General features: G+C 37.3%; 1 protein-coding gene across 1 annotated transcript in view; it reads right to left on the bottom strand.

Moving 5' to 3' along the window:
• LOC126971195 (ATP-binding cassette sub-family C member 4-like) overlaps nucleotides 1-27,634 on the bottom strand; it is a 93,191-nt gene that overhangs the window by 7,238 nt on the left and 58,319 nt on the right. The window contains exons 8-19 of the mRNA XM_050817359.1: nucleotides 23,482-23,684; nucleotides 20,472-20,726; nucleotides 16,865-17,033; nucleotides 15,424-15,566; nucleotides 13,473-13,625; nucleotides 11,609-11,802; nucleotides 9,720-9,920; nucleotides 8,949-9,157; nucleotides 8,034-8,197; nucleotides 6,101-6,327; nucleotides 3,190-3,340; nucleotides 1,667-1,793 (exon numbers count right to left, since the gene is read on the bottom strand). Of these exons, the coding sequence (XP_050673316.1) occupies nucleotides 1,667-1,793; nucleotides 3,190-3,340; nucleotides 6,101-6,327; nucleotides 8,034-8,197; nucleotides 8,949-9,157; nucleotides 9,720-9,920; nucleotides 11,609-11,802; nucleotides 13,473-13,625; nucleotides 15,424-15,566; nucleotides 16,865-17,033; nucleotides 20,472-20,726; nucleotides 23,482-23,684 (2,196 nt within the window). The remainder of the gene's footprint in view (nucleotides 1-1,666; nucleotides 1,794-3,189; nucleotides 3,341-6,100; nucleotides 6,328-8,033; nucleotides 8,198-8,948; nucleotides 9,158-9,719; nucleotides 9,921-11,608; nucleotides 11,803-13,472; nucleotides 13,626-15,423; nucleotides 15,567-16,864; nucleotides 17,034-20,471; nucleotides 20,727-23,481; nucleotides 23,685-27,634) is intronic.

The following is a 27,634-nucleotide window of genomic DNA, read 5'->3' as shown; positions in this document are numbered from 1 at the left end:
CCATTGTGCATTTATGGTGGTTGCAAGTTGATGTTATGTCTATCTATTTACCCCCATATGTCTTATACACCTATAAGGGTGTAGAAGGGGTTTAAACATGTGATTTCTAAGAATGTGTGATTATAATTAATCTAACTTGATTTGGATTGTTTTAAAAAATTCTAAAATGATTTTGAAAAATTATATCTAGAACGATCAAGAATGTTCGAGAAATTTCCAGATTGATCTAGATCAATGTTTAGTATATCAGTTGATATTAGATGATTTAAGATATTAATGAATACTTAAAAATAAATTAATAAGAAAACAGAAAATGTGTCTTTTATACGACAAAAATTGAAGTACGTTGGGACAGATTATTAACATTAACAAATAACTATACCACAGTAAATGACCAAGCAAAACGGTTATTCACAGCTAGTATTTTCATATACAAATACATGATAATTTTTGTGCTTTACGCAAGCAGTTTTCGTATTTTTAAGAAGCTCTGTAATTAATGATGACGTCAAATGTCAATTTTCAAGCAATCCTCTCCGATTGTTTGTTTGCTGTTATGACGTCATTGCCTAAGCCTAACTGCCTAAATGGCAGGCGTTTGAAGAATCCGTGTCGGTTGGCTATTTTTAATTCTTGATAATATTTTGAGTAATTTTTTTTTAACTTGTGCATACTACGTTAATGTTAGGTGATCCATCTCGAGTCTCAGGGTTTGGGCGCATAGGAATGTCTTCGAGTACTCAGATCATATTAATGTCCCTGTTAAGGGTAGATTTACCAGTGGGAGGCTCCTTTGCACAGGAAGCCGGCATAATCTATTATGGGTACAACAACGGCGCCTATTTCTGCCATGAAGCAGTAATGTGTAAACACTACTGTGTCTCGGTCTGAAGGACACCGTAGCTAGTGAAATTACTGGGCAAATGAGACTTAATATCTTATGTCTCAAGGTGACGAGCGCAATTGCTGTGCCGCTCAGAATTTTTGGGGATTTCAAGAATCCTGAGCGGCAATGCATTTTAATGGGTGTGGTGGTAATTTGTGGACAATTTAGTAGTCTGTGACATTAGTAAGTAGTATGTACTCGACATAGCATAATGGGTGTCAAAGTGTGCGTTAGCTAGTTTATTATTCAAAATACTAAGGAACTAATTCCAAGCGTAGCTAACTGTCATTAACTTGTCAATCAAACTCGGTTAGAGTTCCAATAGATTTCATTCTTTTGGTATCTTCGTTAGAGATGTTTACTTGCACGCAACAACCAACCGAGGCGTAACTCCGGCTGAAAATTTGAACAAAGAATTCCAAAAATCTACGTACAATACGTCAGGCTAAGAACGACAGATGTATTTACTATGGAATAATGATATAATGAGTATAAATGATGGAACCATAGGTTGTACTACTGTATCGTTAATAAATGTTGAAACAAAGTAAAATTTTGATTGTATACAGAAGTGAGTAATAATAACAGTTTTTTGTTTTGTTTTAAGCCAAATTAAAACTGACACGTTTGTTAGTTAGTATTAACTACTAACCAAGCCGAACGTTTAGATTAAGCGCTGACAAAAATTTAATCGTAACCTTAATGTCATCTTACCAAATATAACGAAACGTAAAAAGAGAAGAAAGGAAACGGTGTATTATATTTCATTAAATATATTACCAAGCAGAGCTGTGTAGATCTTGATGGTTGTCAAACTCTTTAATGAGAGCCTCTTGCGCACCGAAAGCACGTATTGTGGTGATGCCCTGAAGTGAAGCGTTGAGATGAGAGAACACCGGACTGCGGGCTGTAAAGTTAGATGCAATAATTAAAATAGGTTTTAAAAAACAAAAAAAGCTGAGTCTATATTATATCAAGTTAGAAATCTTATGAAAGACGTAATAAGTATGAAAATTAAAATAACTCAGACATAAGTAGCAGTTGATGTAACTGTATGTGCAGTGTTCGTCCGAGGCAGTACGGCCATCAGAATTTATTTCGCAACAAAGCAGTGATTTTGTACTGTTGTAATTAGGTGTAATAAGGTGGGTATATATGCATAATACGAGTTAAAAAAAATTGATATTAATTTTATTTTCAATGATGACGTCAAATGTCAATTTTCAACCAATAATCTGCTATTGTTTGTTTGCCGTTATGACGTCATTACCTAAGCCTATTTGCCTAAATGGCAGGCGATTGATGTGTCCGCGTCGGTTGGCTGTTTTTAATTCTTTACAATAGTTTGAGTTATTTTTTGGGTTGAATATTTAAATATGTTTATATAGCAAAATAAATAAAATTGTGCATACTACGTTAAAGGTGGGTGATCCATGTCGAGTCTCAGAGTTTGGCCGCATAAGAATGTCTTCGAATACTCTGATCATATTAATGTCCCTGTTAAGGGTAGATTTACCAGTGGGAGGCTCCTTTGCACAGGAAGCAAGCTAGATTATGGGTACTACAACGGCGCCTATTTCTGTCGTGAAGCAGTAATGTGTAAACACTACTGTGTCTCGGTCTGAAGGGCACCGTAGCAAGTGAAATTACTGGGCAAATGAGACTTAACATCTTATGTCTCAAGGTGACGAGCACAACTGCTGTGCCACTCAGAATTTTTGGGGATTTCAAGAATCCTGAGCGGCACTGCATTGTAATGGGTAGGCCGTATCAATTACCATCAGCTGAACGTCCTGCTCGTCTCGTCCCTTATTTTCATAAAAAAAAAGAAAATTATCGGGTAGGTACTCAAGTGAGTGCCTCAGCGTTGTCTTTTCTTGACGTAATAATTAGCAAAATTGGAGCCAACCAAAAACTTCGGAGCCAGTTTGGGATGTGTCTGTCATATATGACTATTATATAATGTACTATTATTTCGGTATTCCTTGTTCTTGCAATAAAATAATGTCACCGCAAAACTTTCAAACCGTGCGTCATTAATTTATCTCATAGACGTGTTCACATAGAAATAAAATTTGAAATTAAAAAATCTTAAAGGTTACGAACCGAAATCAAATCATATCTCTCAAGTAGGATGAAACTGCACACAGTGTAAAAAAAAAGGTTGAAATCGGTTCAGTGGTTTAGGAGTTCACCGCGGACAGACATCATGAATTGAAATTTTTGTATATAAAATTATTCAGGGGCAAATGAGGTAAAATTAATAATAAAGGTAAAATAATATAATCTCTGAGATGACTCACTCACACCCTCGAGGCGCTTGATGCTGCGGGACGACGCGATGTAGAAGATGCGCAGGCCGTAGAACACGAAGCCGATGGCGAGCGTGGGCACCAGGAGCCAGTAGTTCACCATGGCCACCACCACCACGATACCGATCAGCGAGAGCCCGATCTGGACACCAGAGATGCTCACTTACATGATTGTCAACAATATGATTGTATTGATTAGTTAATCGAAGTCACCGACATGGCCCAAATGGTTGCGAAACTGAAGTGCCAGTGGGCATATAGCTCGACGGACAGATGGCCGTTGGGGCAGTAAAGACCGCGAACGGCGACCACATACCGGAAGACATAGTGTTGGTAGGCCCCCGACAAGATGGACCGACGATCTGGTCAAGATCGCCGGAGTATGTCGGAGGTTCCACCAGTGGGAGGCTCCTTTGCACAGGAAGCCGGCTAGATTATGGGTACCACAACGGCGCCTATTTCTACCGTGAAGCAGTAATGTGTAATCATTACTGTATTTGGGTCTGAAGGGCGCCGTAGCTAGTGAAATAGTGACGTTCAGCTAATGGTAATTCACACGCCCTGCCCAGTACAATGCAGTGCCGCTCAGGATTCTTGTAAATCCAAAAATTCTAAGCAGCACTACAATTGCGCTCGTCACCTTGAGACATAAGATGTCAGGTCTCATTTGCTCAGTTATTGCACTAGCTACAGACCGAAACACAATAATGTTTACACATTACTGCTTCACGGCAGAAATAGGTGCCGTTGTGGTACCCATGATCTAGCCGGCTTCTTGTGAAAAGGAGCCTCCCACTGGTAAATATACTATGAACATTCCTTTGGTAGTCCGTCGTGTCTAAAACGTCCATATCATGTTTATCTCCCCCGTTTAGTTTTCAAATTTTGTGGGCTGTCTATTTTTAATAAAAAAAAAAAAACATAAACAGATTTCATTCAACATATAAACCTTTTATAAAAACGAAATAGGAAAACAACTTAAAGATTAAAGTATGTAAGCGATGCTTTTTGTGAAGCGATAAGACGTTATGCGGAAATAGACCAGAGTAAACTAAAGAGTAATTATTATTTATTTATCTCAACAGTACAAGGTTAACAAAGTTAAGATAGATGAATGAGAAATTATTTCAACTTGACACTAGCCGGTACATTTTCTTTAACATCAAAATTCTTTTAAATATCAAAATTTTACTTTTTAATTTGCTTCATAATTATTAATGTTATTTGCGGGTATAATTGAAATAGCACTCGGCTTGTATTTTTGTCAATTTTATTTTATACTAGCTGACCCAGCAAACGTTGTATTGCCGATATTAAAATCGCGATACAAACGTAACTGTTGATCGTAGATGGGTGAAAATTTAAAGTTGTATGTATGTATTTTTTACTGCTGACTCATAATCAAACAAATAAAAAATGTAAAAAAAAATCGTGTGGACCACCCTTAACATAAGGGGGATGAAAAATAGATATTGTCCGATTCTCAGACCTACCCAATATGCACTCAAAATTTCATGAGAATCGGTCAAGCCGTTTCAGAGGAGTTCAAAGTTTGACACCATGACACGAGAATTTTATATATTAGATTTATTAGTGGATACTTTGTTGGTGCAATAAATAAAGGTATTACACGACTTCTACTCCGTGGCAATGACCCACATAACAGTGTGTGTGTTTATAATTAGATAGGTAAGACATGATAAATTATGTTGACACGGGGTATTACGTTACGGCGCGTGGGTATTCCTCAACTAAGGGCCAGTGCAAACACATGCCGGTTTGCATAATGATACGCTTAGATTAAATATTGTTTATCTTTCATTCCAGTAATTGCGGGGATCGTGTATTATTAAGTATATTACATATCGGTGTTTCTGGGACGATACGACATGGGCACCTTCCTTAAAGACCGGCAACGCTCAATTTTTTTATGAAAATAAGGGACGAGACGAGCATGACGTTCAGTTGAGTTGATTCTTGAAAAACCCAAAAATTCTGAGGGACTCTACAAATGCGCTCGTCACCTTGAGACATAAGATGTCAAGTCACATTTGCCCAGTAATTTCACTAGCTACGGCACCCTTCAGACCGAAACACAGTAATGTTTACACATTACTGCTTCACGGCAGAAATAGGCGCCGTTGTGGTGCCTCTCACTGGTAAATTCTCCTGTGATTCCTTTGGTGTTGCAAGAGAATGTAGGCGGCGGTGATTAGTTAACATCAGGTGACTCGTACGCTCGTTTGTCCTCCTTTTTCGTAAAAAAAAAATAATATAATACAGTCGATTTAATGAAAACTAGTATTTCGCCGCAACTTTGTTCTGTTTGAATTTGATAGCATTAGGCCGTGTCCACATATAAATAACGAAGGCGAACGAGAGCTAGATAAAGGTATCGCTTTCTCTTACTCTTTCCGTTACATAAATTTTTTTCGTTGTTATTCGTTGTATATGTGAACCCGAACTGAGACGTAAAAAAGGTAACGCCATACACTTTTCAAGAGCAAAATGTTTCAAAGCAATATTGTCTATGGCTACTATCTAATGGCTACTTTACATTAGCTTAAATAAAAAAAAAATGAAGTAGGCGTTACTTTGCGGAAATCCATAATTATACAAGACCCAAATTCAGTCTCGTGCTAGATTTTGGCGAGACAACACGTCCTGAGGATGCCTCGTGTAGAGGCGAAAAACGTGTCGAATTACAACGAAATACATGACAAATATTGGCGGAATTAACACTAAAGAAAACTCAAATCACTTGTATAATTATCTTAAATTACGTAGGAATCCCTATTTAAATAAAAAAAAAAACAAATTTTTCTAATGACCGCAATGGTGAAAGAGTTTTTATAATTTTACGATAATATTTAACGGAGGATATATTAAATTATTATGTTACCTGTAAGACGTCTAGCAGCGCTGAGGGCAGCACCTCATCGACAGCGCCCATGTCTTTGGAGAATCTGTTGAGAATACGTCCCGAGGGGTTGGTGTGGAAGAACCGCATGGGCGCGCGCGTGATTGACGCGAACATCTTGTTGTGGAGCCCCGTGGACGCGCGCATGGCCATCGAGAAGAACATGAACGAGCGCAGCAGAGAGATGACCACGAGAGCCACCACCATACCTGGGACAATACAACGAGCGCTTTGTAGACCCTGCCATGTAAACACGTTGACGGGGAACGTGCCGCGGGGTGAAACGTTCGCTGTGGGTTTTTGAGACCGCATCAAAGAAGTTTCTGTCGTTCGCTCGCGTAGAGTTGGGATAATTAACAATGAAATTTAGTGTGTTTTCGAGTATCAAATACTCGAAAAATGTATTGCAGGCTAGTATAGACGCCAACAGGTGCCAGAAATTTTTAAAGTTATTACTACTTTGCTTTACTTTTGAACTGGTCTGTCTAGAGCGCAGCAATCGCGTTCAAATGAAGGTAAACTCGGGTCGAACATTGACTAACGGATTTGTACGCACCTTAAGTGACGCTAAAATGTAGCGTTTAAGTGTGAAGTTTCACTTAAATCATGCCGCTAATGGAGTTATGGCCCCTTCAATAAATAATAGTTAATTATATAGCTAGCATTTATAATTCATTACATCAAGTCAGTAGTTTTTATCCCACACGTCAACTTATATAAGTTGTTTTACTCCTTAACGTAAAAATATCAGTTTTAACACAAGAATGTATTATTTTACTTAGGCTTAATATTTTTCAAAATTAAATTTTAGCGGGATGCTGAAAAGTCAGTAATCTATGCGAATGCCAGTTTTGGCTGAAGTTATTAGAAACAGAGTTTTTTTTGTAACGGTGTCAGCTTTTGTATTTTGTACCTACCTCATGTCATTTCATGGTAAATGACATGGTTAATTAAAGCCAAGATCTCTTAAATATCGAGGCAAATAATATCATGTGTGCTATTCCGGGCATTGAGCACCAACCGAATGAGCTAGCCGTAAAGATCATTTTATGTGATGGAAAGGATCACTACATTGTAATGGACAGCCCACAGGTACCACTTTATTATAATCATCATTTCAGCCAGAAGATGTCCACTACTGAACAAAGGCCTCCCCCAAAGATCGCTATAACGTTCGGTCCTGCGCTGCCCTCATCCAACCTATTCCGGCGATCTTGACCAGACCGTCGGTCCATCATGTCGGACCTACGTCTTCTAACACTACGTCTTCCGGTACATTCCGCTTTATTATTATAATAAAAATACTAAAAAATAAAAACGAAAAAACTACATTTTTAAAAGTAAGCCTTTTACGTTTTACGCTCACGTTTAATTTGTCTTTCAACAGAGTAAGATTGATAAGTTGGCGGTCGCGCCCATTCTTGCACTGCATGCTTAGGCTCGCAACGCGCGGATTGACAGAACGGAGGCGGGAGGGGAGGTGTTGACGTGTACGACGAAACCGATACATTTATATGTAACCGAAACTCGTCAGTAACTGCACCGATTTTTTTGTATATAAGACGGGGCAAACGGGCAAGAGGCTCTCGGGAGAGGTGGGGGTTGCCTCACCCATGGGGTGTCAAGAGATGCGTTGCCGGCCTTTAAGGTGGGACTGTGCTCTTTTTATGAAGGCCCCTAAGTCATATCGGTTCGGGAAAACCGCAGCCGGTAATTGATCCGACAAAGTGGCTGTACAAGGCAAGAAATGTCTTGCAAATCGCGTGGTTGTTGAATGCCAGACGTCAACGTGATACGGGTGGTATTTTGCACATAATGTCCGGTGGTGGAACTCGGAGGCTGGAATCAGCCCAAAAAGCTCAGATTCATAGTGAATTAAGCAGTTTCAAACATATAATAACGAAACAGACGTTACCTGAGTAAATATAAATACAGTCGTAGCGTGTGAGTCCCGCAGAGAATTGGGCATTATCAAGGAGTGCTTCGGTCAAGTTGCCCGTCTTGTCGAGCGGGTCGCTGGCGTTACTGTTCTCCACCGCGGCCATCGCTGAGAGCGGGTGATCCTCTTCCAAATTCACCCTGGCATTGAAAAAGGTAATTATTTCAGTGCTATACCTCAACTTCTAGTGCACGCTTATTTTAATTGAAAACCAACCTAGACTACTTAACTTAGCAGTGGGAGGCTCATTTGTACAGGATGCTGGGTAGATTATAGGTACCACAACGCCGTCTTTTTCTGGCGTGAAGCATTAATGTGTAAGCATTATTGTGTTTCGGTCTCAAGGGCGTAGCTAGTGAAATTACTGGGCAAATGAGACTTAACATCTTAAGTCTCAAGGTGACGAGAATTTTTGGGGTTTCTCAAGAATCCTGAGCAGCACTGCATTGCAATGGGCAGGACGTATCAATTATCATGAGCTGAACGTCCTGCTCATCTCGTTCATTTAAGGCCTTTGGCGAGTCAACATCTCTTGAGGATTCCTGGTGTCTTTAACCTACGTGAAACACGTGTCGAAGAATTGCAAGCTCCATGACAGAGTTAAGCGAATCAGCATCTTGTGAGGATGCCTCGTGTCGAGGCGAAACACGTGTCAAAGAATTGATTAAAGACACTCAACGAAAACCAAAAAATTTGGATCTAGGTAACATATTCAACGACATAAGTGTATAATGTTATGTTTTTAAAGTGATAAGCCTCACTTCTAGGATTAATAAACAAATAAAATTTGTAAAACAAAATTTTATGACGATACGTCACTCGAACGGTTAGCTCAGTTGTCATAGAACTCGCACGGAGCGCCAGAGGTCGTCGTTTCAAGTGGCGACTCACCAATACGCCGTCCACCAGTCGGAGCCCGAGCCCAGCAGCTGGGCCAGCACCGCCACCAGCACCATGAGCGTCACCAGCAGGGGGTGTCCGGAGGCCCGCAGGTACGCTCCGTACACCGCGCCCGACACCGCGCCCGCTGTCCGCATCTCCGCTTCTTCTCGACCGCCCTCCGGCGGCGCTGTGGCCGTTAGATTGTCCACAGAACTCACCTGTTCAAATTAAACATCATCTTTTTATTATGACAATAAGGGACGAGACGAGCGGGACGTTCAACTGATGGCAATTGATAGGCCCTGCCCATTAAAATGCAGTGCCACTCAGGCTTCTTGAAAAAATTAGAGACGTAAGATGTTAAGTCTCGATAGGCCAGTAATTTCACTAGCTACGGCGTCCTTCAGACCGAAACACAATAATGCTTACAAACAAACAAATGTTTTCTTTTCTTTTTACATTTACCGTCACTTCGGACAAGCTTGAGATTTAATGAGAAGAAATGGCAAGAAACTCATTGATAATCTTTTAAATCAACATTTGCAGTTTTATTGTTTTACAAAACATTTCAACTACAACCTCCCTCGACCATATTTTAGGAAAGGGAACGACCCGTTCCACGTCGCCGCCACAAGCAGTGACATCTAAACGAACATGACGTTATCCCCTTTCCGGTTCACGGATTAGTCATATAGCTGGTAAGGTACGAGATATCTATATACCTTTTAGGGTATAAAACACCCGGAAGTACCAGAGATTCACAGACCCTGTGTAACTTACAGAATGTATGCTCATCTGGCGGTTTCTGAAACTGCCTTGGATAACAGAATCCTCCGGATCAGCCGGTGGTTTCTCCTCAGCCGCTGGTTTCTCGTCTTCCTGTTCATTTTTGGCTAATAGCGTCGCAAAATCTAAACCGGACGCGCTCAGAGTTTCGAAGTCACCGGCAGCAGCTATCGCTCCATTTTTCAATATTATAATCTGTAAGTTAAAAAAATTATGTGGAGTTCTATGCGTATTATTATGGAGACTTAAAACGAATGTATAAATAAACAAAGCGTGCACGAAAGAAAAACATCTACAACGGAGATACAGCAAGATAAAAAAGGAAAGCGAATCTATTCTTACTGTGACCCATTTTGATTGACAGGTCGTAAACAGCGAGCCAGGCTTGGCATTTTAGTTCAACAAGCTTTCGTGAATGCCGAGATGGTATAATTAATGTAAAAGTAGGCCGTGGTCAACTTTGTCGAAAGCTTTACTGATGTCTGTGTAAACGGCGTCGATTTGATGACCTTTGTCTTGTCTACCTTGTCGGTGAGATAGGAGACGTGAACAGCAAGACTCGATGTGGTGGACATACCACTACTAAAGCCATGCTAATGAGGAGTTAAGATTGTTTTCAACACCTTGCTACAGGAACTCGATAAACAGATCTGACGATAGTTTTGTATATGGGAAACGTCACCACTTTTAAGAATAGGTACAACACTAGCATTCCTCCAGATTCGAGGAAAACTGGCTGTTTTCAAGGCGCGATTATAAATTATACTCAGTGGTAACGATAGCTGAAATATTATCTGGACCGGCACCCTCATTCTTATCGAGTTAAGTCAATCCCTTTTCCACGGTTGCTTGTGTGATTAAAATTTGACACGATTATAAATTATACTCAGTGGTAACGATAGCTGAAATATTATCTGGACCGGCACCCTCATTCTTATCGAGTTAAGTCAATCCCTTTTCCACGGTTGCTTGTGTGATTAAAATTTGACTAAGAGTATTAGGGTAAAATATTGTGAAATTGGTTAAACTCGACTGTAGGGCAGAAGATTTTTTAGGTACAGCAATCAAAACACCGCCTACATCTTTCTTAAAGCTATTTTTGCAAGATCAATTGCTACTGTAAATTTTGTAGCTGTCGTTAAGTATTTCAGCATCGAGGACACTATCCATGAGCCGAGTTTCTGTAAAAACTGGTTACAATTAGCTAACGGAGGTTTTAATCAGAATCCGAGCAAAAACGATATCCATCACTACAATGACGAATCAATTTAAAGGCTAAAATGTCCTTAACTCTGAGCCTTAGACACAAAATAAAATTGTCACTTGTCGTTTAAGTAATTAACCTACTGAAATGTTTATCGAAAGTCAAAAGTTTAAAATTAAAGGTACTTTTATTTTGTATGTAAAATTGTTGGTGTTAAAACACAATATCTCTTCAGATTCACTGTGAAATATATGAAAAGCAATACATAATGTGCAAATCAAAAACATTTTGTTTAAAATCACTTTTGTTATAGTTATACTAACTATGAAACTAGTTAACGTTAACACAGACACAGATCACGTAAGCGTCCGGGTAAGTAATTAAACTGCAAAGCGTACTGACGCAACATGATAATATATTTAATATAACATATATATATCAATAATAACATATAATTAATATGTATGTATCTGATTTGTATTTTTTGTGATTGACGTTAACGAGCAGTCTTTTGATTTTATGTCAATAAAATATTTTGACTTTGACTTTGAACACGGGGGTTGCAAGGGGAACGGGAGGGGGCGAGACGTTATCTTTAATCTAGTATAGATATAATCTAAGCCTTTAAACAACATGCCCCAACCACCTGCCATAATATCACCCTCATACTGCAACTGACCTGATCCACGTCCTTGAGGAACTGCAGCTGATGGGTGACCAGCACCCTAGTGGTGTTCCGCAAGTAGCCAACAATACAGGATTCAAACAGGTGTCTGCCGACATGCGCATCCACGGCGGACAGCGGATCATCCAGGAGGTAGATATCTGCGCGTTTGTATACAGCTCGAGCCAAGGATATCCGGGCGCGCTGACCTGGATGTAGAAAATGTATGAGAGAGACAATATGGGGCGATACGAGCTGGACGTTCAGCTGATGGTAAATGATACGCCCTGCTCATTACAATTCAGTGCCGCTCAGGATTCCAGAAAAACCCAAAAATTCTGAGTGGCACTATAACAATTGCGCTCGTCACCTTGAGACATAAGTCTCATTTGCCCAGTAATTTAACTAGCTACGGCGCCCTTCAAACCGAAACACAATAATGCTAACACATTACTGCTTTACGGAAGCGATAGGCGCCGTTATAGTACCCATAATTTAGGCAGTATTAGCATATCTTTAAAATTGTGGGTTATGTGGTAATTAAGAATCATCCAAATGATATGAGTTTTCTTTAGTGTTAATTCCGCCAATATTTGTCTTTAAACAATTCGACACGTGTTTCGCCTCTCGCCAAAATCTGGCACGATACCAACACGTCCTGAGGATGCCTCGTGTCCTCTACACTACACGAAACACGTGTCGAATTGTTTAAAGACAAATTAGCGGAATTAACACTAGATAAAACTCAAATCATTAGGATAGTTATGGATTTCCGCAAAGTAACGCCTGCTTCAATAAATTTTATTAAGAATCATATTTTATTTTCTCGAATATATTAAAATAAACTGAAGTACTGGAGGGAATACGTACGGTAAACTTCCTTCTAATTATCCCGAAAATAGGTGTAATTTCATATACGATGTATTTCTATTAGAAGGTCTCCTTCTTCTCTTCTCTTAGTCGTTATTGCCATGCGCATGTGTTAATGAAAATGTTTTTTTTTTTTGTTTACCTAAAGTTTTAAAGCATTCGTAAAAGGGTATAAGATGTTTACGTTATGTTATCAGTAAATAAGTTAGCAGTGGTTTGCTACGCGGTCGCAGAGACTCGCAATATACAATGAAAAGCACACCAAACTTCCCCATTTTTCAGTATTTTCTTTAATATAGGTACCTAATGATTGCCGCTCGCCATTAAAACAGTTTTTACATGTGCCTTGATTTTTTTTAAAAGGGATGAGACGAGCAGGACGGTCAGCTAATGGTAATTGATACACCCTACCCATTAGAATGCAGTGCCACTCAGGATTCTTGAAAAACCCAAACATTCTGAGCGACACAACAATTGTGCTCATCACCTTGAGACTACAGACCTTCAGACCGAAACACAATAAAAAGGCGCCGTTGCGGTACCCATAATCTAGCCGGCTCCTGTGCAAAGGAGCCTCCCTCTGGTAAAATGTTTTGTCAAGCTGGTAAAATTTTCTGTAGTGGTCGTGGGGATTTTATTATAGAACCTAACCACTAAAAATGTTTTTATGTTGTAGGTATATTATTTACAAGTGTGTGAGCCACGCAAATATTAATCTACCTTCAATATTGAAACAATTTTTAGTTTGTTTATTTTATGCCTAAGATTGGTTTATTTAAGTATAATTTATGTTTTTGTTAAATGTGTAAGCATTCTTATCCGTGTGAAAGAGCGGTCTTCCCTAACACAGGTTCTGCGAACTTAAAAGGGAAGTCCTTCAAACACTATTTACTAAAATGCTAAATAAATAAATTTTTGATTTGATTTGATTTTTTGACTAAAAATGACTGATTTGCCTTACTAGTTCTAAAACTGGGTATGGCAAGTTAGTTTATCATTAGAAGCTTACCTCCGCTAAGGCTGACTCCACGCTCGCCGACCACCGTCTTGTCACCGTGCGGGAATAGAGTGAAGTCCCTGTCGAGTGCGCACCTCCTCACCACTGTGTTGTAGCGTGGTCTATCCATCGGCTGACCGAACAGAATGTTCTGTCTAACGCTGCCTGCCTCGACAAAAATACAAGAGTTATTGCAATACGCAATTAAATTTTGGTTACAAATTCAATTTGTATGTTTTGTTAGGAAAATAAGGGACGTGACGAGCAGGATAAGCTCAGCTGATGGTAATTGATACGCCCTGCCCATTACAATGCAGTGCCGCTCAGGAATCTTTAAAAACCCCAAAAATTCTCAGCGGCACTACAAGTGCGCTCGTCACCTTGAGACATAACACGTTAAGTCTCATTTGCCCAGTAATTTCACTTTCTACGGCGCCCTACAGGCCGAAACACAGTAATGCTTACACATTACTGCTTCACGGCAGAAATAGGCGCCGTTGTGGTACCCATAATCTAGCCGGCATTCTGTGCAAAGGAGCCCCCCACTGATAAAATACCAGAAGTGAGGGGTATCACTTTTAAGTAACAAATTGTTTAGATTTGAAAGAGCAACATCTCGAGTCAATTTCCTAATATACAGTTATTAGGGTTGAGAAGGTTATTAACTATAAAATAGATCCTGTAGATGGAGCCACAAAAGTAGCAATGCGACAGGGGCGTGCAAATAGTTTTCTAGCAAGATAGGCACTGAGGATCTAAGTAGTCGTAGTTGAGCTTCGGAATATGCAAAGATTGCTTACCGTAGAACTCTAGATACTCTAGCGTAAGAAAAATAATTATGAGTGGGTGTTCAATAGAATTTTGCTTATAAATAACGGAACCAAATGAAACTAAATTAACTTTAACACTAGTGCTATATTTATTTTGGTTAATAACAAGATAGGCACTGCCTAATTGCCTATAAGATATGCACGCCCCTGAAATGCGGAAAAAGTAGGGAAACCTTTTGTATCTGACTTTCGTTCCCAGTCGTTTTTATACATGGTCAAGCCCTTATGATATAGTATAGCACCCACGAAATAGAAAATACATATCGATGTGCCACGCTGCAGTCGCGCGTGTGACATACTTATGCGATGGTCCGCAAAACTGGCTCAGTCGCGATTAGCTACAGTCTGTGACATGACGTCTCAATGGTTTTAAAAAAAAATGTACAATTTTCTTAACCAAAAATTTAAGCAGCAAAAAATTTATATTACGGAGATGTATCGTCCCACTGGCAGATTACAATACCATATTTAAAAAAAAATCTACTGTATAGGCAGGTTTATTACAATATTTTCATTACTGTAGGCAATAACTCGAAACTATAACCAAAATATGCCGATATACCTAAATAAAGTCTTAGCTTCCGAGCAGTGTGTGTTGCCAGTGATGACATACGGAACGCAGACGTGGTCGCTAACCATGGGCCTTGTGAGGAAGCTCATGGTCACTCAGAGGGAAATAGAGAGGGCTATGCTCGGAGTTTCCCAGCGAGATCGAATCAGAAATGAGGGGATCCGTAGGAGAACCCGAGTCACCAACATAGCACAGTTGCAAAACTGTAGTGGCAGTGTGGGCAGGGCACATAGGTCAGACACACAGACAGATGGCCGTTGGGGCAATAAAGTCCTCGAATGACGACCATCTACCGGAAGACGTAGTGTACTGGTCTATCTGGTCAAGATCGCCGAATGGGTTTGATGAGGGCAGCGCAGGACCGATCGTAATAGCGATCTTTGGGGCAATAAAGTCCTCGAATGACGACCATCTACCGGAAGACCTAGTGTATGTAGGCAAGATGGACCGACGATCTGGTCAAGATCGCCGAATGGGTTTGATGAGGGCAGCGCAGGACCGATCGTAATAGTCTTTTGGACGTCTTCCGACTGAAATGATGATAAGCCAAATATATTTTAACCTGCAAACAGCCAAGGCTCTTGACTGGCATAGGACACGGTGCCCCCGAGATGTACGGAGCCCGACACGAGCGGCAGCTCCTTGAGCAGCACGTGCAGCAATGACGACTTGCCTGCTCCCACCGGCCCGATCACCGCTATTAACCTGACAGAAACATCATCACATTAAATGATAAACATCTGTAAAACGGACGTAAACGACGAGGTCAGAAGATGCAACGAAGTGTGCGCCATCTGTCCGACACTTGCGTGAATCTGAACCGTTTACGCAACCGTAATAATTTATTAGCAATTTATCCTTTGAAGTAGTATTATTTATTTTTGGTCTACAGAATATCTGTGACTTTCTATATAAAAAACATGCAGACATTCAACGCATAGAAGTGGCTGAAATAAATGATATTCTCCCTACTCTTACGTAAGCACTAAACGCGTCAAAATGGCAGACGATTAAAATGTCCTTGCCTCAATGTATTTGCTAAACAACGCGCGATTTATAACCTAGGTCCTAAAGAATCATGAACAGAAAAATTTAAAGAAATCATTTTGACTGTTGCTTCTCAATACATACAGAACATTATCAAAAATGTACATAAGCACATTAAGGAATTTTCTAGAAACTGTGACATTCATAATGTTAACACGAGGAACATAAACTTGTTATGCCTAGTACTCGGTTGGGTCGAGTTAGTAAGTCTTTTGTTGGGCGATGTATATGCTTCTACAATATGATCACAGAAAATATACAAAACAAATGTGTTACGAAATTTAAAAGAATTGTTAAAAAACGTTTGTGTGGGAAAGGTTACTATAGGATAAACGATTTTCTTAATGACACCACGGACTGGGAATAAAGCGAACACCCTAAGGTTATTAAACCTATAAATGTTTATAGTACGATATCACATTGTAATCCATACTTTTATATATAAAAAAAGCCCGCTGAGTTTCTAGAGCGCATTCTTCTCAGGTCTAATTCAGTCTCATTTGAATGGGTGGTAGTTTTTGACGTTCAATGAGTGATTTTGAATACTATTTTGAATAAAAATATTTGAATTTGAATTTAAAAAACCTTATAATTCAAATGTAAAAAAAATCAAACTTAGTACGCCTAAATAGCATCGCTAGTTCATACGAGCGATGGTTGGTTAGAACCATTACAGACTTACAATCTACAGCCTTTAGACAAACAGAGCGTGCAAGAGAGATGGACATCTCTAACGGATACCTACAGCAAGATAGAAAAAGAAAGCAATGCTATTGTTACTGTTACCTATTTTTTTACAAGTCGTAAACAGTCAGCCACGCTTAGCGTTAGCTCCTTGTTGCTTTGAATATAATATAATCTAAAAATAATAAGTCACGCATTAAAGGGCTATTAGGTCCTATAAGCTAGTATATTCTAAGTCTAAAATTAGAACGATGTCTAAAAAGTGTACTCACTTGCCGGGTTTAATAGTGAGGGACATATCAGTAAGAGTGTTTTCGGCGTTGGAGACTATCCACTTGGCTGTCGCGTGCTTCAGCCTGACTCCTCTCGCGTCCTCTTCGACCACCGTGGCAAGTTCCTCGTTATCTTCCTCACTAGATTCCATGGGGCTGCTTAATGTACCTACCGGGGAAAATTACAAGACTGAGAACTGAATAAATTTATTATAATAATTATACTCGCGATTTGTACGAAACTTTGTGTTAGTGGGCTTGAATTTCTTCAAATTTCTAGTTATTTCTAAATATATTTTTTCGACGTTTTCACAGCTATCATCTCCATCTAGAAGTATATGAATGATCTAAGACTATCCTTTGAGAGACTTTAACAAACCTGCATCAAATTATTGCTATAGAGTTTATCTTGAAAAGTGAGCGAATGTACTGCAATGCCCGCTAATGGGCGAGAAACGCTATTTTTAATATTTAATAACTAATTGCGTTCAAGCGACATGATTTAACAAACCATAATGTACTAAATTATCAGATACTTCTCGAAAGGCATGGCAATGAACAACAGAGAGGTACTTAGATATTTCAAAATACCCTCAAAGTATTCATTAGCACAATAATAACTTTTTTTAAAGTAGATGTTTTAAAGAGCTTATTAAATTATTAATATTTGTTTGGATTTTTAAATTTATTGACATTGGGTAAGAACCTGATCTGTGTAATGTTTAATTATAATAATAATAAAATTTGTTCATGGGAGATAAATAGATTCTAAGATAGATAATTAAAAATATTAATTAATAATAATTATAATATAATTAATAAAAATTAATAAATAATTTTGTAGCGAGGATACACTCCAAGGAATGCTTCACTACTAAGACATTCTTTACATATCGATCACTCAGTTCTAAAGTGTAACAGTATGAAATTCAGTAAGTTTGGGATAAGTATGAGAAATTGTTCCAGAAAACAATAACCCACTATTACCAAGGAGAAACAAGTCGATAAGTGAATGCAGTTTATTTATTTATTTAAAGCATCACAAAATCCACAGAACTCAAATTAGGTTATAATAATACTATTTTGTAGGACTTACATCTAATAACGTATTTACAATATTTATAATAAGACATGATATTTGTGCGTGTGGGGTTTGGTGAGAGTGCGTGTGTGTGTGTGTGTGTGTGTGTGTATGTGTGTGTGTGTGTGTGTGTGTGTGTGTGTGTATGTGTGTGTGTGTTTGTGAATTACTCTTTATTTAACCTTCCTTTAGATTTTTATTAACACTCCTTTTAAAGTAGCCTTTACTATTATTAAATAGTTCAGTACTGTGGAATTGCTTATTATAGTTGCATAGAGTGCGACAGATTACCGAATTTTCATAATAATTAGTATGACTCAGCGGGACTTGGAATAGAGGCGTGTGTCTAGTGCGAGCTGACGGCACTCGTTTACTTGTTACTTCCAATATTTCTTCATAAGTGTAGAATATTTTAATGTCAAACATAACAACTCAAGTTGTTTTTTGAGTTCTGTTTGAGAACCCCTTTCTGAATTGTAACTCTTTGGAACTGTTGTATTACCAACGAAAAATTTATTATAACTTTGATGGCTTGGCCTAGATTTTCAAAATATTGCACACCGCTCGCGCTGAAGTTAATAATAATTAAGTATATAAATACAATGTAGAGTTAAGATTGAAGTTACTAAGAACCAGGTGATTTTAAACATTGTATGGCACAACGATTCGTTTTATCTAAGTTTATTGACTGCATGTTGTCAAATAACAAAGACTTTACCATATCATTGGAACAGATAAGTTCTATGCGTTAAGTGTAGTTATGACTAAATACATAACATAATCAATCTACATAGTTTGTGGTAAGGTGTTACGTAACATACAAATAATATATTATCTACTGCTTTTTTCGCGCCATTGGTATTACAGGCAGTTTATCACCCCACGAAGCATTTAACCACGTGATCCATTAGGCCTTTGCTGACATCCTGGCCTTACTACAGGCGAGGGTGACGCATACAAAAGACCTGTTATTTCGACATCGCATATTATTCAAATTTACCTTAAAGCTGCAGCGACGAACGCTGACGAAAATGGGGCAGGAAGGAATATATTATAATCTTGGTTCTTTATTTGAATGGATATTGGTTTGTGGAGCCAAAATACTGATAAAAGAGTGGCCCAAGCATATTTTAGGTATTTTCTAATATATTTTTCCCATTTTAAATATGCGGGTGTTATTTTTTTTTTTTCATTCGACTATTTCAAGGAACTTCAGCTTCGTGCATAAATTGTTAAGTCGAGTTTCAATCACCTTATTTTGACATGTACGTTAATGTATCTAGTAGATAATATTAATTTAAGCAAAGACCTATCAGAAAACATTCACATTTAGGATATGTAATTAGTAGCTTGTATGTTGCTCGTCGTCGACAATTTTCTTTTAGAAGCGTAACGGAATACTTTCTTGGCGATTTAGAACTAAGTATGTATTGGGCGATTTTATTAAAGGCGTGTTTAACATTAAAAAAACATATTGACCATTTGGTCGGTCGCAAGAGAACTTCTAATTTAGACATAGTAACGAAACATTACGATCGAAAATCAATTATCTCGCAACTGAAACTGGGATTTGAAAAGACGTACGCCTATATATGGAGACACGTCAGCCTTCTTTATTACCTTTTTGTTTATGAAAATAAGGGACGAGACGAGCAGGACGGTCAGCTGATGGTAATTGATGCGTCCTGCTCATTACAACGCAGTGCCGCTCAGGATTCTTGAAAAACCCCAAAAATTCTGAGCGGCACTACAACTGCGCTCGTCACCTTAAGACATAAGATGTCCAGTAATTTTACTAGCTACGGCGCCCTTCAGACCGAAACACAGTAATGCTTACACATTACTGCTTCACGGCAGAAAAAGGCGCCGTTGTGGTACCCATAATCTAGCCGGTATCCTGTGCAAAGGAGCCTCCCACTACCTACCTACTTACCTAGCTTTAACTTACGTACAAGTGTATTTGGTGTATGACTTGATGAAGTAAATACTTTAGTGAGGATCTGCACCGAATTATCCCTTAAAATACAGGTTCCATATGATGACAGTGATATTCTTATATGCTTTTACAACATGGTCCCAGAAAACGTACAAAACAAATGTGTTACGAAATTAAAAACAATTTTTGTTAAAAAAAAAACGTTTGTATAGTAAAGGTTTTTACAACATAAATGACTTTCTTAATGATACCACAGACTGTGAATTGAGCGAACACCCTCAGGCTATTTAATAATATTTTTTTTTTGTACGATATGACATTGTAATCCATACTATAATGAAAAAAAAGGCCCGCTAAATTCTTGCGCCCGTTTCTCAGGTCTAAGGCACACTATTTCGAATGGGTGGTAGTTTTGAAGTTCAATAAGTAATTTTAAATCCTATTTTGAGAAAAAATATTTAAATTTGAATCCTAACCGGCACTACATTGGAATGATCAGGACGTATTAATTACCATAAGGTGACAGTTGAACACCGTTTTATCTTAATCTAAAGAACGCCGTTGTGGTATACATAAACCGATAAACATACCATTTCCTTTAGCGTCTTCTGTCTTCTTCGGAGGCACTTCCAGAGAGAGTTTCGAACTCTTTTTTTTAATTTCTCCAACATCAATCGAAGCGGCTGAAGGTCTCGCATCCTTTTCCAGCATCTCCTCTTTCACCTTGCTCTTGCTTGAGGTCTGAATCTCTGCGAGCCCTGGCACAGGTTTGCTGGTGTCTTCGTATAACATAAAGTTCTGGAGGCGTTTTATTGATATGTTTGCTTCGGCGACTTGAGCTATACCTACAAATACAATATTTATTTTTTAAATATACTTCCTTAGATAATAATTTGTAATATCCTTCGTTACAAAGTTTGATAAGAGACTGTGACAGCTATGAACACGTCGGCAAAATAGCGGTGAACTATTGGCCTCTATTTTCAGCAAACGCACGCACATTTAAGTGACTGATGCATCGCGAGTGTAAGACGTAGCTGTTATGCACACGACAGTAATAAACCTGGCCTGTTGTCATGCTTTGGCTAACAACAAGAGGATCTATGTAGACGTATAAATTATCTTAGTATATTTCATAAAACTGCAGCCCAAATAAGCTACGGGTAACTTGGTCGTAAATGAAAACCACCGCTCATATTCTCTTGGTACCACAAGGAATCATAATAGTATTAAAGGTGATTGTGATAAAGCTGATAATTGGTTGCGATAAACGTCAATATACAGTGCAAAACTTTGTATCGAAGCAGCTTTTGGGTGATTATATGAAAAACATAGAAAATCAATTGTCCTATCCATAGATTTATTGCTTGTCAACTACCGTACGGCATCATCCCATCAAACAAAGACCGGTAACCATTGATGTACATATTACAACAAACAACTAGACTCCCAATCGCCTATAAAAAGGTCTTCAAAAAATGTCCGAGCGGCGTTGTATATTATACGTATTCAGTATCTTATACAGATAACATTAAAAGATGCTGTTGTTTGGACAGTTTGTTACTAAACACTGTCATTGCGTGGCGTTGAGTTCAAAGCGCAGTCGACACACAACTAAACGAATCTCTGCTTAATAGACGCGTAGTCAGAGTTTTGCCTCGAACAATTTTTGAGCGTAACAATGGGTCTAGTTGATTAATGTACGTCAATGCACGTAACGCATCTCTTGAACTGGCTCTGCGGATGTCCATCTCTTGATTATGTTCTTTATGTCATAAGCACATTAATGAATGATCCGCGAATATGTAAAAAACAAATGTGGTACGAAATTTAAAAGAATTGCTAAAAAAAAGTTTGTGTGGCTACTATATAGGTTACTATAACATAAGTCATTTTCTTGATGATACCACAAACTGGGGATGGAGCTAACACCGTAAACCAACTTCAAAAACTGAAAAAGTATCAAATAACTAAAAATTTAATTTAATACACCTCTTTTGCAAACCTTTACCTTTAATATTAATAAAATACTATTATTTATTTGTGCTACCTATTAACAGGTTTTAAGTTTTTAATAGATGTTTTTTTTGTTTAGTGTCAGTCAATAATAATATATTATAATAAACCGGAATGAAAACTCCTAAAAAAGCCGTACTCAAATAACAATTATATCATCAACGTAGATAAAAATGTTCATAAAATGAGAACAACTGGGCCAAACTATGTAAAATTTTTATGGGACCAAATGGCATCTATTCCGCATCGAACTTAAGAGTTACGTAAATCGGATCATAAATCTCAGAGTAATCGGTGTACATACATAAAAAAATACCAATGTAATTGAGAACCTTCACCTTTTTGAAGTCGGTTAAAAATATTAAAATATGAATTTGAATGAATGCGCTATGAAGTGTGAAAAATGGAAACAAAATAAAGTCTGATCTTAGACAACAGAGGTCGTTTAGGGCGAGGCGTCATCCGAGATAGGAGTTGCAACTCGATACTTATAAATGTTACTTCAAGGTTACATACCAACGGGGTTCGATATTTTGAGACTTAATTATGACTTCCGACACTGTAAATTATTATCTATTATTATATTATTAATAGCTATCGAAATTGCAACTTATAATAAAACTTTAATCAATACTAAATTTGTGAATAATTATAATATATTTCAAGCATAGACATAGAATATATTAGATCATAGTTTCTCAACCTTATTTTGCTCACCGCCCACTTTGAGAATATGTTCTTTTCTAGAGTATTTTCGTGTATTTTTTTGCTTTTTTAGACTATATATTTTAATCTACCCACGCCCCATCTGCGCCATCTCAATGCCCCCTAATTTTCTCTGGGTCTTCTACTGCCCCCGAAAGTCTCAAACGCCCACAAGGGGGCGTTATCGCCCACGTTGAGAACCTATGTATTAGAGACGGACAGATCAATCACGAGGAACAAACAAACTTCTTATGCCTACTACTCGGTTAAGTCAATTTAGTTAGTCTGAGCTACACCATGACAACAGAAATTGTACAAAACAATTATGTGTTACCAAATAAAAAAAAAACGTTTGTGTGGTAAAGGTTACCTACTATAACATTTAAATGTTTATCTTAATGACTTCACAGACTAGCAATGGAGCGAACGCACGCAGGCTCTTGAATTATAAATTTCAGTTTACAATATTACACACTATATTATTGTTACAAAATTAAGAAAAAATAGGACTGAGTTTCTTACTCCCGTTCGTCTCAGCACTGGGGCATACTGTTTCGAATGCAAATTGCAATTTGAGTCGAAATAATTAAGTAAGGAAGTCAAAAATATGGTTTTTCATTTCTCATACTCGGAAAGTAATGTTGTCATGTCTTCATAAATTTTAGTTACAAATTTTATTAAAATAATCCAAGAAGTAGGGGATACCACTTTAAAAATAACGAATTGATAAAAAGCGCGTACACCTTCCTTAAAAGCCGCCAACGCTCCTGTGATTCCCCTGGTGTTGCAAGAGAATGTGTGCGGCGGTGATCACTTAAGCATCAGGTGAGCCGTACGCTCGTTTGTCCTCGTCTTCCATTAAAAAATATATGAACAAACCTTGCGGAAAGAACACGGTCATTGTCTGCCGCAGAATATTGTAGAAACTGGTGACGACGAAGACCTGCTTCGCGCTGATCACGTTGTTCTCCAGAACGAACGCCAGGATCGAGAAGAAGAGGCATATCCTTGTGATGAACATTATGAATGAGGTGAGTATACCGCGGATGTACGACGTGGCTCTTATCTGCTTTATTTCTTGCCTGATAAAAAAAAATTAAAAAATACAAATTAAAAACATTGCTTTTTGTTTCACACTAAGTACTAAGAATAGAAAATGTAATTAAATAATAATGAAACAAGTTATGATTGTATTGTTCATATGCGTCATAACCAGGATCTTAAATAATAATAAAAAAAATTAACAAAAAAACAGCCGACTTCAAAAAAAAAACTATTCCAAAACAATAGATATAATATGCACTAAAATGTATAAAAATAATAGCGTATTTTCATACAATCTAATTCTACTTACAATTATTAATATTTTTAGAATCGGTGCCCTCCCGCCGCGTCGCGCGTGCGACACAAGCGCATCTCACCTACTACTTATGTATATAGTTACATACCTACCGAGGCTGACACCAACATAAAAATAATTACCACAATCGGTTCACCCAGTCGAAAGTTCGAAAACAGAAATAAATCGAATGATAATTCATTATTACAGCTGATTATTTTGTGTGAATTTTCTATTTGTTAGGTTTATATCATTTATTAAATACTAGCGGACCCGACAGACGTTGTTCTGTTATAAAAAAAACTCTTGCGGATGGAATTTCTTTAAATCCGTTCTTAGCTGATCTCTACTCGGCGAAAGGAATATTTTTACCTAATTTCAAGTCTCTACGCTTTATGGTTCCAGAGATATCGTGATGAGTGACTATATACGTGGAAATCTCTTATATATATAGACTATAGAGTTAATACAGAAACTATTTCAGACAAGCTAACCCGGCAAACTTGTTTTGTCATATCAATTATTTTTAGAGTTAGGCCGTTTCTTGGACATTGCAACATTACTTCATTTTTCAAAAGTAAAAGAAATTTTCTAGCCCAAGTTACTGCTTATAACATCAGCTAACTGCCAATAAAAGTCCCATCAAAATAGAAAACAAACAGACAGACAGACAATATAAAAAACAAATTTTGGTGTATACCGTATATATATATATATATATATATATATATTTTTTCATAATATACATGTAGTAAGAAACGGTTATTTCAATATTAGAAATAGACACTAAAATTTTATTTATATGTATAGTATAGATTAAACTTTCTCCTACCTACTTCTTTTTTCTGTCCTGCCCGTCTCATCACTTATTTTATTTTAAAAATAAAAGTCCGGACTATTTAATATATCTTGTTAAGATTTCGTTTTCGTAAAGATTAAAGACTTATATACTATTAGTAATTATGTAATTTTATTACTACCATCTCATTAAATATAAAATCCAGACAAGTTAGATAGCCGGACAAAATCCGGACTAGAGTCAAAGAATATGTAATGAGTGACGACAAAGTCAGCTTGTCACGTTGATTCAGTATGCGAACTTAGGTACTTTACTCCTGTGTTTATAATTCGTCTCGTATGACCTATCTAAACGCCCAGTACTTCCGAAACCATGTAGGAGTTTTGAGAAATCACATCAACACAAGCACAATTTTTGACATTAGCCAGCGGACTTTTTAAAATGATAATATTCATACGTCTAAATAGACTATGACAGCTGTGAAAACGTCGAAAAAAATTTACTTTTAGAACTATTTTGAGCAATTCACGCACACTAACACAAAGTGTCGTACAAATCGCGAGTGTAAGACGTAGCTTGTCTTGTATTCCTGGCCTGTTTTTATCGGTTGTCTAACAGCAAGAGACTCTAGAAGTATAAATTATTATCAAAGCATAATATAGGTATATCATGCATGATTGTAATCCATCAATTCAAATTCAAATATTTTTATTCAAAATAGGATTTAAAATCACTTATTGAACGTCAAAATCTACCACCCATTCAAAAGAGACTGCCTCAGACCTGAGAAGAATGGGCGCAAGAAACTCAGCGGGCTTTTTTTTTTGAATATAAAATATGGATTACAATGTTATATTGTACAATAAACATTTATAATTAAAGAGCCTGAGGGTGTTCGCTTTATTCCCAGTCCGTGGTGTCATTAAGAAAATCGTTTATGCCATAATAACCTTTCCCACACAAACGTTTTTTAACAATTCTTTTAAATTTCGTAACACATTTGTTTTGTACATTATCTGGGATTATATTATAGAAGCATATACATCGCCCAACAAAAGACTTACTAACTCGACCCAACCGAGTAGTAGGCATAACAAGTTTATGTTTGTTCCTCGTGTTAACATTATGAATGTAACAGTTTCTAGAAAATTCCTCAATGTGCTTATGAACATACAAAACATCAAAATTGAATTGAGAAGCAACAGTCAAAATGTTTATTTCTTTAAATTTTTCTCTTAATGATTCTGTAGGACCTAGGTTATTAATCTCGCGATGATGTTCATAGACAAATCACGTCGCATAAAAACTAAGCCGAAATATGGAACATTATCTGAAGCATAAGCTTCGACTGCTATATGTATACATCGCCGCATTTACTCCAGTTGTTTAAAATATTCTTGATCAATAAGCAGCAATGTAGAACATTTATTCAGTTCAGGTTTGATTCGGACAGTGAACTGAGGAGAAAATTGTGCTTACATTGTCTTTAAGCATACTTTTTCCGTTATCAGACAGCGAATGATATTATGTCCCTATATGTATATAGAACGTTATTGGCTTAAATGGTAAATGACTGCGTCGTATTGTAAATATATTTAAATCTGCCTTTTTGGGAACTTTATATATATATATATATATATATATATTCATAATATACATGTAGTAAGAAACGGTTATTTCAATATTAGAAATAGACACTCAAATTTTATTTATATGTATAGTATAGATTAAACTTTCTCCTACCTACTTCTTTTTTCTTTTAATTACCAATTTGAAGCTTTAATATTTTTTTTTTGTTAAAGTTGATTTTTGACATTTTGACTGTTGCTTCTCAATACAATTTTGATGTTTTGTATGTTCATAAGCACATTGAGGAATTTTCTAGAAACTGTTACATTCATAATGTTAACACGAGGAACAAACATAAACTTGTTATGCCTACTACTCGGTTGGGTCGAGTTAGTAAGTCTTTTGTTGGGCGATGTATATGCTTCTATAATATAATCCCAGATAATGTACAAAACAAATGTGTTACGAAATTTAAAAGAATTGTTAAAAAACGTTTGTGTGGGAAAGGTTATTATGGCATAAACGATTTTCTTAATGACACCACGGACTGGGAATAAAGCGAACACCCTCAGGCTCTTTAATTATAAATGTTTATTGTACAATATAACATTGTAATCCATATTTTATATTTAAAAAAAAAAGCCCGCTGAGTTTCTTGCGCCCATTCTTCTCAGGTCTGAGGCAGTCTCTTTTGAATGGGTGGTAGATTTTGACGTTCAATAAGTGATTTTAAATCCTATTTTGAATAAAAATATTTGAATTTGAATTGATGGATTACAATCATGCATGATATACCTATATTATGCTTTGATAATAATTTATACTTCTAGAGTCTCTTGCTGTTAGACAACCGATAAAAACAGGCCAGGAATACAAGACAAGCTACGTCTTACACTCGCGATTTGTACGACACTTTGTGTTAGTGTGCGTGAATTGCTCAAAATAGTTCTAAAAGTAAATTTTTTTCGACGTTTTCACAGCTGTCATAGTCTATTTAGACGTATGAATATTATCATTTTAAAAAGTCCGCTGGCTAATGTCAAAAATTGTGCTTGTGTTGATGTGATTTCTCAAAACTCCTACATGGTTTCGGAAGTACTGGGCGTTTAGATAGGTCATACGAGACGAATTATAAACACAGGAGTAAAGTACCTAAGTTCGCATACTGAATCAACGTGACAAGCTGACTTTGTCGTCACTCATTACATATTCTTTGACTCTAGTCCGGATCTTGTCCGGCTATCTAACTTGTCTGGATTTTATATTTAATGAGATGGTAGTAATAAAATTACATAATTACTAATAGTATATAAGTCTTTAATCTT

Source organism: Leptidea sinapis, chromosome 23, assembly GCF_905404315.1.
Source record: "Leptidea sinapis chromosome 23, ilLepSina1.1, whole genome shotgun sequence".
NCBI classification, from domain to species: Eukaryota; Metazoa; Arthropoda; class Insecta; order Lepidoptera; family Pieridae; genus Leptidea; species Leptidea sinapis.
This window is presented reverse-complemented; position numbering and strand designations above follow the sequence as displayed.